Source organism: Periophthalmus magnuspinnatus, chromosome 19, assembly GCF_009829125.3.
Source record: "Periophthalmus magnuspinnatus isolate fPerMag1 chromosome 19, fPerMag1.2.pri, whole genome shotgun sequence".
NCBI classification, from domain to species: Eukaryota; Metazoa; Chordata; class Actinopteri; order Gobiiformes; family Gobiidae; genus Periophthalmus; species Periophthalmus magnuspinnatus.
The window spans coordinates 499,550-511,105 of record NC_047144.1 but is presented as its reverse complement, the minus strand read 5'-3'; the positions used below and the strand labels follow the sequence as shown (position 1 = coordinate 511,105).

Here is an 11,556-nt window from a genome sequence, read left to right as displayed (position 1 = left end):
CCACACCCCCTCACATCTCTCACGTCTGGAGTCAAACAAGCACCGGCCCCACAGGCTGAGGCTTAAACTCTTGTGGTTCTAGTCTCTAATGTCCCTCTGTCTCCTCAGTCTGTCCCTCTGTGGACTGTCCCCTCACAGCTGTGGGCCTCTGGCCTCAGTCCTCAGCTCCTCCAGTCTCACACACCTGGACCTCACTCACAACGACCTCCAGGACTCAGGAGTGGAGCTGCTGTGTTCTGGACTGAAGAGCGCCCCCTGCAGACTGGAGACGCTCAGGTGAGGTGCTCCCATGATGCACTCTGCCCCCTTGTGTCCACATGAGTGTAATGCTGTGTCTTTAGGCTGTCTGGATGTCTGGTCTCACAGAGGGGCGGGGCTGCTCTGGCCTCAGCTCTGAGCTCCGCCCCCTCCCACCTGAGAGAGTTAGACCTGAGCTACAACCATCCAGGACCCTCAGCCGAGCTCCTGACCGCTCTACAGGACCAGCGCCCCCTGCTGTGTGTCAGGTGAGAGCGCCCCCTCCTGTCTGGCACACACACAGCAGCACACTGGAGGTGAGGCCTTTAGGCACAAAGGCAGAGGAACCACCAACCCTCAGGCGACTCCCAGCTCCACCTGCATTGGTCCAGATGTTGGACCTGGTTCATGGATCATATCTGTGTAATTACTGGACCTCACAAGAATCAAACACTGGCACAAAGTTCAGTAGTAGTAGTAGTAGTAGTAGTAGTAGTAGTAGTAGTAGTAGTAGTAGTAGTAGTATTTGTAGTAGTATTTATACCTGTGTACGGCTCATTGTTGGTCATTAGAGTCTGAGCAGAGACATGAACTTTGACCTGAGTCTATAAAGTGAAATGTATTTCCAAAGACAAAATAAAAAGAGTGAACATGGAGAATATAAAGGAGAGGAGGAGACAAACATGTGGACAATTCACATCACTGCTTTAGAGCTGAAACATCACAACTGAAACTGACATTTAAAGACAAGTGATTCACACTCATGTCATGTGTTTCAGTCTGATGTTTCAGTCTGATGTTTCAGTCTTTGTCTTGTGTTTCAGTCTGATGTTTCAGTCTGATGTTTCAGTCTTGTGTTTCAGTCTGATGTTTCAGTCTGATGTTTCAGTCTGATGTTTCAGTCTTGTGTTTCAGTCTGATGTTTCAGTCTGATGTTTCAGTCTGGTGTTTCAGTCTGATGTTTCAGTCTGATGTTTCAATGTGATGTTTCAGTCTGATGTCGTGTGTTTCAGTCTGATGTTTCACTCTGATGTTTCAGTCTGATGTTTCAGTCTGATGTTTCAGTCTGATGTTTCAGTCTGATGTTTCAGTCTGATGTTTCAGTCTGATGTTTCAGTCTTGTGTTTCAGCCTGATGTTTCAGTCTGATGTTTCAGTCTTGTTTCAGTCTTGTGTTTCAGTCTGATGTTTCAGTCTGATGTTTCAGTCTGATGTTTCAGCCTGATGTTTCAGTCTGATGTTTCAGTCTTGTCTTGTGTTTCAGACTGGACCATGCTGGAGCTCAGTGGTTAACCCCAGGACTCAGAAAGTGTAAGTTTTGAGAAAGTCCATTTGAAACAGACACTTATTTAAATGTATAAAATGGTCCAAGGACCTCACATAGAATATATATTGTTGTGTGGCCTCAGACTGTGAGGTCCACAGCTGTGTCCATGACTGAATCCAGAGTTCTTCTTAAAGCAGATCCTGAAGAGTCCAGTCTGGAGCTGTGGAACTGCACTCATGTTTCAGCTCAAACACAACAGTGATCTTCATTCTTCTTCTGGAGACAGTGGATTTAAACCAATCCCCTGTTCTCCTCAGGAGGAGCACAGGAGGAGCACAGAGGAGTGTAGGAGGAGCACAGAGGAGTGTAGGAGGAGCACAGAGGAGCACAGAGGAGTGTAGGAGGAGCACAGGAGGAGCACAGAGGAGTGTAGGAGGAGCACAGAGGAATGTAGGAGGAGCACAGGAGGAGCACAGGAGGAGTGTAGGAGGAGCACAGAGGAGTGTAGGAGGAGCACAGGAGGAGCACAGAGGAGTGTAGGAGGAGCACAGAGGAGTGTAGGAGGAGCACAGGAGGAGCACAGAGGAGTGTGGGAGGAGCACAGGAGGAGCACAGAGGAGTGTAGAATGTGTGGAGTGACGTCACTTTGTCACTGCAGCAACAAACTCAAGTTTTACACTGAAAAGAATCTGAAATAGATGTGAGGAAATATAGAGGAAATATAGAGGAAATATAGAGGAAATATAGAGGAAATATAGAGGAAATATAGAAGAAATATAAAGGAAATATAGAGGAAATATAGAGGAAATATAGAGCTGAAGCAAAAGAAACATGAGCCAAATATAAGACATGATTCACAAATAAAATCATCATAAATAATGGACTTTAAATCTTTCATGAATAGATTGACTCATATTAAACTATAATTAAATGTGTGTCTCCACATGGGACTAACTGCTGCTGTGTTGTGTCTTCTCTCCATCAGATTTCTGTGATCTCACTCTGGATCCAAACACAGCTCACAGAAAACTCAAACTGTCTGACAACAACAAGAAGGTGACACATGTGACAGAGGAGCAGCCGTATCCAGATCATCAGGACAGATTTGAGAACTGGCCTCAGATCCTGTGTTCCACTGGTCTGACTGGTCGCTGTTACTGGGAGGTCCAGTGGAGTGGATGGGTTGATATATCTGTGTCTTACAGAGGAATCAGAAGGAAAGGAGACAGTGATGACAATTTGTTTGGAGCCAATGATCAGTCCTGGAGTCTGTTCTGTTCTGAAGATGGTTTCTCTGTTCATCATAATGACAAACACACTGACCTCCCTCAGCCCTGGTCCTCCTCTTCTGGGACAGTCTCAGTGTTTGTGGACTGTCCTGCTGGCTCTCTGTCCTTCTACACAGTCTCCTCTGACCAACTGACCCACATCTACACCTTCAACTCCACCTTCAACTCCACCTTCAACACCCCCGGCCCTCACACTCTGCTCCCTGGGTTTACTCTCTTGTTTTCTGACTCCTCAGTGTCTCTGTGTCGCACAGACTCACCCTCCTCTGTGTAAAATACAACAAATCTGTACAAAAATCACTGGAAATGTTCATTTATTTACTTTTTTTAAAGTCCCTGTTTAAAAATAAAGAGTAAAAAGTGACAGTATTTGTTTCATATTTTCAGATCTAATAAATCTCCAAATGTGGTGATTTTAATAAAGATTTGAGCTGAATTTTGTTTTGTTTTTTCTTTGTATATTTTTGTTTAAATTCTGAACATGTTAAAAATAAACCTCAGCCTTTTCAGCAGATCTCACACAATCAGAAAAATACTTTTACTTTTCTTTTTTTTTCTCTCTCCTCAGTGTCAGTGTGTGTGTCCTGACAGCAGAGGGCGCACACACACACACACACACACACACCCCTACACACACCCCCCACATACACATATACATGCACATATACATGCACATATACATACACACACATACACACACACCCCCACCCCCACACACCCCTACACACATATACACACACATACATAATAATATATACATTATATAAACATTATAAACATTATATAAACATTATAAACATTATTTAAACATTATATAAACATTATAAACATTATTTAAACATTGTAAACATTATTTAAACATTATATAAACATTATATAAACATTATTTAAACATCATAAACATTATATAAACATTATTTAAACATTATAAACATTATATAAACATTATAAACATTATTTAAACATTGTAAACATTATTTAAACATTATATAAACATTATATAAACATTATATAAACATTATAAACATTATATAAACATTATTTAAACATTATAAACATTATATAAACATTATAAACATTATTTAAACATTATATAAACATTATAAACATTATTTAAACATTGTAAACATTATTTAAACATTATAAAAACATTATTTAAACATTATAAACATTATTTAAACATTATATAAACATTATTTAAACATTATAAACATTATATAAACAGTATTTAAACATTATTTAAACATTATATAAACAGTATTTAAACAGTATTTAAACGTTATTTAAACATTATATAAACATTATAAACATTATTTAAACATTATATAAACATTATAAACATTATTTAAACATTGTAAACATTATTTAAACATTATATAAACATTGTATAAACATTATTTAAACATTATAAAAACATTATTTAAACATTATAAACATTATTTAAACATTATATAAACATTATTTAAACATTATAAACATTATATAAACAGTATTTAAACATTATTTAAACATTATATAAACAGTATTTAAACAGTATTTAAACGTTATTTAAACATTATATAAACATTATAAACATTATTTAAACATTATATAAACATTATAAACATTATTTAAACATTGTAAACATTATTTAAACATTATATAAACATTGTATAAACATTATTTAAACATTATAAACATTATATAAACATTATTTAAACATTATAAACATTATTTAAACATTATATAAACATTATAAACATTATTTAAACATTGTAAACATTATTTAAACATTATATAAACATTATTTAAACATTATAAACATTATATAAACAGTATTTAAACATTATTTAAACATTATATAAACAATATTTAAACATTATTTAAACATTATATAAACATTATAAACATTAATTAAACATTATTTAAACATTATAAACATTATTTAAACATTGTAAACATTATTTAAACATTATATAAACATTATTTAAACATTATAAACATTATTTAAACATTATATAAACATTATTTAAACATTATAAACATTATATAAACAGTATTTAAACATTATTTAAACATTATATAAACAGTAATTAAACATTATTTAAACATGATTTAAACATAATATTCACATAGTTACACTGAACACAGACACAAAAAATCGTTAGATAAAACTAAAGTTTCTGTGTACTTTCTGTTTTTTCTTTGTGTATTTATTGTGTACTTTCTGTGTACTTTCGGCGTACTTTGTGTGTACTTTTTGTGTACTTTGTGTACTTTGTGTGTACTTTCTGTGTACCTTTTGTGTACTTTGTGTGTACTTTGTGTACTTTCTGTGTACTTTCTGTGTACTTTGTGTGTACTTTGTGTGTACGTTGTGTGTACTTTCTGTGTACTTTGTGTGTATTTTGTGTGTACTTTCTGTACTTTTTGTGTACTTTGTGTGTACTTTCTGTGTACTTTGTGTACTTTGTGTGTACTTTGTGTGTATTTTCTGTGTACTTTGTGTGTACTTTGTGTGTACTTTATGTGTACTTTGTGTGTATTTTCTGTGTACTTTGTGTGTGACTGAGTGCCATCACTCATGTCTCACAGCAGAAGGTTTGGTTGATCCCCGGGTCACCAGGCCTTTCTGTGTGGAGTTTTTCATGTTTCTCCTCGTGTCTGGATGGGTTTCCTCCGGGTACTCCGGTTTCCCCCATCAACCAAAACATGAACGCCCTTCGAGAGACTGTTGTTGTGATTTTGGGCGTTACAAAAATAAATGAATTGAATTGAATTGAATTGTACTTCGTGTGTACTTTGTGTGTACTTTGTGTGTATTTTCTGTGTACTTTGTGTGTACTTTGTGTGTACTTTCTGTACTTTTTGTGTACTTTGTGTGTATTTTCTGTGTACTTTCTGTACTTTTTGTGTACTTTGTGTGTACTTTCTGTGTACTTTGTGTGTACTTTGTGTGTACTTTCTGTACTTTTTGTGTACTTTGTGTGTATTTTCTGTGTACTTTCTGTACTTTTTGTGTACTTTGTGTGTACTTTGTGTGTACTTTGTGTGTACTTTGTGTGTACTTTATGTACTTTGTGTGTACTTTGTGTGTACTTTGTGTGTACTTTGTGTGTACTTTCTGTACTTTTTGTGTACTTTGTGTGTATTTTCTGTGTACTTTGTGTACTTTGTGTGTACGTTGTGTGTACTTTCTGTGTACTTTGTGTACTTTGTGTGTACTTTGTGTGTACGTTGTGTGTACTTTTTGTGTACTTTGTGTGTATTTTGTGTGTACTTTCTGTACTTTTTGTGTACTTTGTGTGTACTTTCTGTGTACTTTGTGTACTTTGTGTGTACTTTGTGTGTATTTTCTGTGTACTTTGTGTGTACTTTCTGTGTACTTTGTGTGTACTTTGTGTGTATTTTCTGTGTACTTTCTGTGTACTTTGTGTGTACTTTGTGTGTACTTTGTGTGTACTGTCTGTACTTTTTGTGTACTTTGTGTATTTTATGTGTACTTTCTGTACTTTGTGTGTACGTTGTGTGTACTTTTTTGTACTTTGTGTGTACTTTGTGTACTTTGTGTGTACTTTGTGTGTACTTTGTGTGTATTTTCTGTGTACTTTCTGTGTACTTTGTGTTTACTTTGTGTGTACTTTGTGTGTATTTTCTGTGTACTTTGTGTGTACTTTGTGTGTACTTTCTGTACTTTTTGTGTACTTTGTGTGTATTTTCTGTGTACTTTCTGTACTTTTTGTGTACTTTGTGTGTACTTTCTGTGTACTTTGTGTGTACTTTGTGTGTACTTTCTGTACTTTTTGTGTACTTTGTGTGTATTTTCTGTGTACTTTCTGTACTTTTTGTGTACTTTGTGTGTACTTTGTGTGTACTTTGTGTGTACTTTGTGTGTACTTTATGTACTTTGTGTGTACTTTGTGTGTACTTTGTGTGTACTTTGTGTGTACTTTGTGTGTACTTTGTGTGTACTTTCTGTACTTTTTGTGTACTTTGTGTGTATTTTCTGTGTACTTTGTGTACTTTGTGTGTACGTTGTGTGTACTTTCTGTGTACTTTGTGTACTTTGTGTGTACTTTGTGTGTACGTTGTGTGTACTTTTTGTGTACTTTGTGTGTATTTTGTGTGTACTTTCTGTACTTTTTGTGTACTTTGTGTGTACTTTCTGTGTACTTTGTGTACTTTGTGTGTACTTTGTGTGTATTTTCTGTGTACTTTGTGTGTACTTTCTGTGTACTTTGTGTGTACTTTGTGTGTATTTTCTGTGTACTTTCTGTGTACTTTGTGTGTACTTTGTGTGTACTTTGTGTGTACTGTCTGTACTTTTTGTGTACTTTGTGTATTTTATGTGTACTTTCTGTACTTTGTGTGTACGTTGTGTGTACTTTTTTGTACTTTGTGTGTACTTTGTGTACTTTGTGTGTACTTTGTGTGTACTTTGTGTGTATTTTCTGTGTACTTTCTGTGTACTTTGTGTTTACTTTGTGTGTACTTTGTGTGTATTTTCTGTGTACTTTGTGTGTACTTTGTGTTTACTTTGTGTGTACTTTGTGTGTATTTTCTGTGTACTTTGTGTGTACTTTGTGTTTACTTTGTGTGTACTTTGTGTGTATTTTCTGTGTACTTTGTGTGTACTTTGTGTGTACTTTGTGTGTATTTTCTGTGTACTTTCTGTACTTTTTGTGTACTTTGTGTGTATTTTCTGTGTAATTTCTGTGTACTTTGTGTGTACTTGCTGTGTACTTTGTGTGTACTTTGTGTGTACTTTGTGTGTAGTTTGTGTGTACTTTGTGTGTACGTTGTTTGTACTTTGTGTGTACTTTGTGTACTTTGTGTGTACTTTGTGTGTACTTTGTGTGTACTTTCTATGTACTTTGTGTGTACTTTCTGTGTACTTTATGTACTTTGTGTGTACTTTCTGTGTATTTATTGTGTATTCATTGTGTACTTTATGTACTTTGTGTGTACTTGCTGTGTACTTTCTGTGTACTTTGTGTGTACTTTCTGTGTACTTTCTGTGTACTTTCTGTGTACTTTCTGTGTAATTTCTGTGTACTTTCTGTGTAATTTCTGTGTACTTTGTGTGTACTTGCTGTGTACTTTCTGTGTACTTTCTGTGTACTTTCTGTGTAATTTCTGTGTACTTTCTGTGTAATTTCTGTGTACTTTGTGTGTACTTTGTGTGTAGTTTGTGTGTACTTTGTGTGTACTTTGTGTGTACGTTGTCTGTACTTTGTGTGTACTTTGTGTACTTTGTGTGTACTTTGTGTGTATTTTCTGTGTACTTTCTGTACTTTTTGTGTACTTTGTGTGTATTTTCTGTGTACTTTGTGTGTACTTTGTGTGTACTTTGTGTGTATTTTCTGTGTACTTTCTGTACTTTTTGTGTACTTTGTGTGTATTTTCTGTGTACTTTCTGTGTACTTTGTGTACTTTGTGTGTAGTTTGTGTGTACTTTGTGTGTATTTTCTGTGTACTTTGTGTGTACTTTCTGTGTACTTTGTGTGTACTTTGTGTGTATTTTCTGTGTACTTTCTGTGTACTTTGTGTGTACTTTGTGTGTACTTTGTGTGTACTGTCTGTACTTTTTGTGTACTTTGTGTATTTTATGTGTACTTTCTGTACTTTGTGTGTACGTTGTGTGTACTTTTTTGTACTTTGTGTGTACTTTGTGTACTTTGTGTGTACTTTGTGTGTACTTTGTGTGTATTTTCTGTGTACTTTCTGTGTACTTTGTGTTTACTTTGTGTGTACTTTGTGTGTATTTTCTGTGTACTTTGTGTGTACTTTGTGTTTACTTTGTGTGTACTTTGTGTGTATTTTCTGTGTACTTTGTGTGTACTTTGTGTTTACTTTGTGTGTACTTTGTGTGTATTTTCTGTGTACTTTGTGTGTACTTTGTGTGTACTTTGTGTGTATTTTCTGTGTACTTTCTGTACTTTTTGTGTACTTTGTGTGTATTTTCTGTGTAATTTCTGTGTACTTTGTGTGTACTTGCTGTGTACTTTGTGTGTACTTTGTGTGTACTTTGTGTGTAGTTTGTGTGTACTTTGTGTGTACGTTGTTTGTACTTTGTGTGTACTTTGTGTACTTTGTGTGTACTTTGTGTGTACTTTGTGTGTACTTTCTATGTACTTTGTGTGTACTTTCTGTGTACTTTATGTACTTTGTGTGTACTTTCTGTGTATTTATTGTGTATTCATTGTGTACTTTATGTACTTTGTGTGTACTTGCTGTGTACTTTCTGTGTACTTTGTGTGTACTTTCTGTGTACTTTCTGTGTACTTTCTGTGTACTTTCTGTGTAATTTCTGTGTACTTTCTGTGTAATTTCTGTGTACTTTGTGTGTACTTGCTGTGTACTTTCTGTGTACTTTCTGTGTACTTTCTGTGTAATTTCTGTGTACTTTCTGTGTAATTTCTGTGTACTTTGTGTGTACTTTGTGTGTAGTTTGTGTGTACTTTGTGTGTACTTTGTGTGTACGTTGTCTGTACTTTGTGTGTACTTTGTGTACTTTGTGTGTACTTTGTGTGTATTTTCTGTGTACTTTCTGTACTTTTTGTGTACTTTGTGTGTATTTTCTGTGTACTTTGTGTGTACTTTGTGTGTACTTTGTGTGTATTTTCTGTGTACTTTCTGTACTTTTTGTGTACTTTGTGTGTATTTTCTGTGTACTTTCTGTGTACTTTGTGTACTTTGTGTGTAGTTTGTGTGTACTTTGTGTGTACTTTCTATGTACTTTCTATGTACTTTGTGTGTACTTTCTGTGTACTTTCTGTGTACTTTCTGTGTACTTTCTGTGTACTTTGTGTGTACTTTGTGTGTACTTTCTATGTACTTTGTGTGTACTTTGTGTGTACTTTCTGTGTAATTTCTGTGTACTTTGTGTGTACTTTCTGTTTTTTCTTTGTGTACTTTCTGTGTACTTTCTGTACTTTTTGTGTACTTTGTGTGTATTTTCTGTGTACTTTATGTGTACTTTGTGTACTTTGTGTGTACTTTGTGTGTACTTTGTGTGTACGTTGTGTGTACTTTTTGTGTACTTTGTGTGTATTTTCTGTGTACTTTGTGTGTACTTTCTGTACTTTTTGTGTACTTTGTGTGTACTTTGTGTGTACTTTGTGTGTACTTTGTGTGTACTTTGTGTGTACTTTCTATGTACTTTGTGTGTACTTTCTGTGTACTTTATGTACTTTGTGTGTACTTTCTGTGTATTTATTGTGTATTCATTGTGTACTTTATGTACTTTGTGTGTACTTTGTGTGTACTTGCTGTGTACTTTCTGTGTACTTTGTGTGTACTTTCTGTGTACTTTCTGTGTAATTTCTGTGTACTTTCTGTGTAATTTCTGTGTACTTTGTGTGTACTTGCTGTGTACTTTGTGTGTACTTTGTGTGTAGTTTGTGTGTACTTTGTGTGTACTTTGTGTGTACGTTGTCTGTACTTTGTGTACTTTGTGTGTACTTTGTGTGTATTTTCTGTGTACTTTCTGTACTTTTTGTGTACTTTGTGTGTATTTTCTGTGTACTTTGTGTGTACTTTGTGTGTACTTTGTGTGTATTTTCTGTGTACTTTCTGTACTTTTTGTGTACTTTGTGTGTATTTTCTGTGTACTTTCTGTGTACTTTGTGTACTTTGTGTGTAGTTTGTGTGTACTTTGTGTGTACTTTCTATGTACTTTCTATGTACTTTGTGTGTACTTTCTGTGTACTTTGTGTGTACTTTGTGTGTACTTTCTATGTACTTTGTGTGTACTTTGTGTACTTTGTGTGTACTTTGTGTGTACGTTGTGTGTACTTTTTGTGTACTTTGTGTGTATTTTCTGTGTACTTTGTGTGTACTTTCTGTACTTTTTGTGTACTTTGTGTGTACTTTGTGTGTACTTTGTGTGTACTTTGTGTGTATTTTGTGTGTATTTTCTGTGTACTTTCTGTGTACTTTGTGTGTACTTTGTGTGTACTTTGTGTGTACTTTCTGTGTACTTTGTGTGTACTTTGTGTGTACTTTCTGTGTACTTTGTGTGTAGTTTGTGTGTACTTTGTGTGTACTTTGTGTGTAGTTTGTGTGTACTTTCTGTGTACTTTGTGTGTAGTTTGTGTGTACTTTGTGTGTACTTGCTGTGTACTTTGTGTGTACTTTCTGTGTACTTTGTGTGTACTTTGTGTGTAGTTTGTGTGTACTTTGTGTGTACTTTCTGTGTACTTTGTGTGTATTTTCTGTGTACTTTGTGTGTAGTTTGTGTGTACTTTGTGTGTACTTGCTGTGTACTTTCTGTGTACTTTGTGTGTAGTTTGTGTGTACTTTGTGTGTACTTTCTGTGTACTTTCTGTGTACTTTTTGTGTACTTTGTGTGTACTTTGTGTGTACTTTCTGTGTACTTTTTGTGTACTTTGTGTGTACTTTCTGTTTTTTCTTTGTGTACTTTGTGTGTACTTTGTGTGTACTTTGTGTGTACTTTCTGTGTACTTTGTGTGTACTTTCTGTGTACTTTTTGTGTACTTTGTGTGTACTTTGTTTTTTCTTTGTGTACTTTGTGTGTACTTTCTGTGTACTTTCTGTGTACTTTGTGTGTACTTTCTGTGTACTTTCTGTGTACTTTGTGTGTACTTTGTGTGTACTTTCTGTGTACTTTGTGTGTACTTTGTGTGTACTTTCTGTGTACTTTGTGTGTACTTTGTGTGTACTTTCTGTGTACTTTCTGTGTACTTTGTGTGTACTTTCTCAGCTCACAGTGTAAAGCCTCGTGTCCCACAGACCTGCTCACTCTGCACGCGCTGCGCTCTGA

The 11,556-nt window shown here is 35.1% G+C and overlaps 1 protein-coding gene across 1 annotated transcript in view; it reads left to right on the top strand.

The window, feature by feature from the left end:
- Window positions 1–3,157, top strand: part of LOC129457190 (erythroid membrane-associated protein-like) — a 10,227-nt gene extending 7,070 nt beyond the window's left edge. The window contains exons 7-8 of the mRNA XM_055229797.1: window positions 1,483–1,547; window positions 2,489–3,157. Of these exons, the coding sequence (XP_055085772.1) occupies window positions 1,483–1,547; window positions 2,489–3,066 (643 nt within the window). The 3' untranslated portion in view covers window positions 3,067–3,157. The remainder of the gene's footprint in view (window positions 1–1,482; window positions 1,548–2,488) is intronic.
- Window positions 3,158–11,556: the final 8,399 nt, after the last annotated feature.